We start from the raw sequence: 2,580 nt of genomic DNA on the forward strand, positions 1-2,580 counted from the left end.
GAAAGATTAAATGAAATCGAATTATCTATCTGGTTTGACTTGTTGTTCTTGAAGCTATGTGCTTATTGTTGATTATTCTCTCCAGATCTACAAAGTCAAAGGTGTTTGCTTTGGTACTTCAAGTAAATGTTGATTACCCTATTGTGAGCTTACCAAGATTAAGTTCTTAAGTTGAATGCCTATTCAAATTGTGGTTCATTGAAAGATTCTTTGTCTTTAGACTGTTTGCATTGGAATGTCATGAGGCTTGCATATTTATCAATTCCATAGTTGGATGAATCTATAGATAACGGATTGGAGATAATTCTGCAGTTCAAGGTTGTGTTGAGTTGTCTGCAGTTTAGTTGTACTTTGTGCAAATGGTAGTGCTTAATTCACATTGGATCTTATCTTAAAGTTGAAACTTAAAGAGTAAGAGCTATCTTTAGGGGGAGCTTGAAGATCTTATGAATACCAGACATACCAAAGTTTCTTAAAGAAAGCATGGGGGAGAAGACTTGGAGTTTCAAGAGATGCTTGCTTTATAAAACTTTGGAGGGGGGGATTTTTAGGACCAAAATAGTCCTATGTTTTAGAAAGTTTTATAAAGGCATTTATCGTTGTATTGTATAGTTGTATCTTGTATTTAGGCTTAAGGGTTCTGAGCTTTACTTGTAACATCTCCTATAAATAGGTGGCATGGGGCTTAGATTAGTAATTAATAATTCATGTAATTCTAATGATAGTCAATTAAGTGAGATTGAGAGCTTGTAATCTTTCCAATAATAAAAATTTGTTCGGTTTCTTAATGTTCTTCATCTCTCAGTGTAAAACCCGTTCTGAACATGACAATGAATTCTGACTCTACTGTTAGATCAAATTTAAATTCATTGTTGAAAAAAGCATTTGATTTAAATTGGGATATTTTTCTAGATTTTGAAATATCTGATTTACCCAAATTGAATGAGCCAGTGGTCCCTATTTCGCAAGTTACACAACTTTCTGGACCATCTGAAGCTGGTTGTTCAACATCAAATGTTGTTCATCCTGAAAGTGTTGAAGTTACTGAATCTGAGCCTGTTCAATCCAAAGAACATACTCAATCTGAGTCTACTTTACCTGCTGATGAAGCTGATCACTTAGAAATTGAAGCTGAAATTCAAGCGGTAATTGACAAGTATGATGATCACAACAACTTAATTATGTTCAACCCTTACCTTGTATTCACAATTGGACTAAAGATCATCCCCCAACACAAAGGAGTGCAAACACGATATGCTACCACAAATGAGTGTATGTTCGTAAACTTTCTCAGCGCTATAGTGCCAAAGAAGCCATCTGACGCAATGCGAGATCTTGATTGGATTAATGCCATGCAAAATGAACTTCGAGAATTTGAAAGAAACCAAGTTTGGAGACTTGTACCTAGACCGAAGGATAAATCTATAATTGGTACAAAATGGGCCTTTCGAAAAAAGAAAGACGAAATGGGAATTGTTGTGAGAAACAAAGCCCAATTGGTTGCAAAAGGGTACTGTCAACAAGAAGGAATAGATTATGACGAAATTTTTGCTCCAGTCATTTGCATAGAAGCTATCAAATTGTTTTTGGCGTATGCAGCTCAGAAGAACTTCAAGATATATCAAATGGATGTCAAATCGGCATTTCTGAACGATATTCTTCATGAAGAGGTTTACGTGAGTCAGCCAGGTTTTGTTGATCCTCAAAAGCCAGATCATGCCTATGTCTTAGACAAGGCTCCTTATGGTTAAAAACAAGCACCTAGGGCATGGTATGATACCTTAACATAATTCCTACTCAAGTCTGGTTTCAAGAAAGGTACGATCGATACTACGTTGTTTCTAAAAATGCAAGGTAATATCCGATCTTGATACAAATTTATGTTGACGACATTATTTTTGGTTCTACAAATTCTAAGTTTTGCAAGAACTTTTCAGACATCATGCAATCAAAATTTCAAATGAGTATGATGGGTGAGTTAAATTTCTTTTGTGGTCTTCAAGTAAAACAACTCCCCAATGGAATATTCATAAATCAATTTAAATATATCAAAGATATTTTGAAAAAGTTCAATATGTCTGAATGTTCTTCAATAAAGACTCCTATGGCTATTGGAACTTTATTAGATGCAGATTTTCCTGGTAAATCTGTCGATCAACAAAATTACCGTGCCATGATTGGATCTTTATTATACTTAACGTCAAGTAGACCAGATATAAGTTTTCAACATGCTTTTGTGCAAGATATCAGGATAATCCAAAAGAGTCATACATTGTTGTGGTTAAAAGAATCCCAAGATATCTTAAAGGCACACAAAATCTTGGCCTTTGGTATCAGAAAGATTCTGGTTTTGAACTAATTGCTTTTACAGATTATGACCACATAGGTTGTAAGATGGATAGAAAAAGCACTTCTAAGAAACAGAATTGTGTTTTAACTTCTACTGCAGAGGCATAATATGTTGTAGCAACTAGTTGTTGTTCACAAGTACTTTGGATGAAGACACAACTACAAGACTATAGATACACTTTCAACAAAGTCCCTATCAACTGTGATTCCAAGAGCGCAATTGCTATAACT

The 2,580-nt window shown here is 34.7% G+C and overlaps 1 protein-coding gene across 1 annotated transcript; it reads left to right on the forward strand.

The window, feature by feature from the left end:
• The first annotated feature begins 830 nt into the window (after positions 1-830).
• On the forward strand, positions 831-1,751 carry LOC112503413. Its single transcript, XM_025107450.1, has one exon. The coding sequence runs from the start codon at positions 831-833 to the stop codon at positions 1,749-1,751; it is 921 nt and encodes a 306-aa protein (XP_024963218.1).
• The last annotated feature ends 829 nt before the right edge of the window (positions 1,752-2,580 follow it).

The sequence above is a fragment of the Cynara cardunculus genome, unplaced genomic scaffold, assembly GCF_001531365.2.
Source record: "Cynara cardunculus var. scolymus isolate 2C unplaced genomic scaffold, CcrdV1 Un_Scaffold_2980, whole genome shotgun sequence".
Lineage (NCBI taxonomy): Eukaryota > Viridiplantae > Streptophyta > Magnoliopsida > Asterales > Asteraceae > Cynara > Cynara cardunculus.

Excerpts from the sequence above, each read along its gene's own strand:
- LOC112503413 (XM_025107450.1), top strand. The coding sequence starts at position 831 with ATGAATTCTGACTCTACTGTTAGATCAAATTTAAATTCATTGTTGAAA.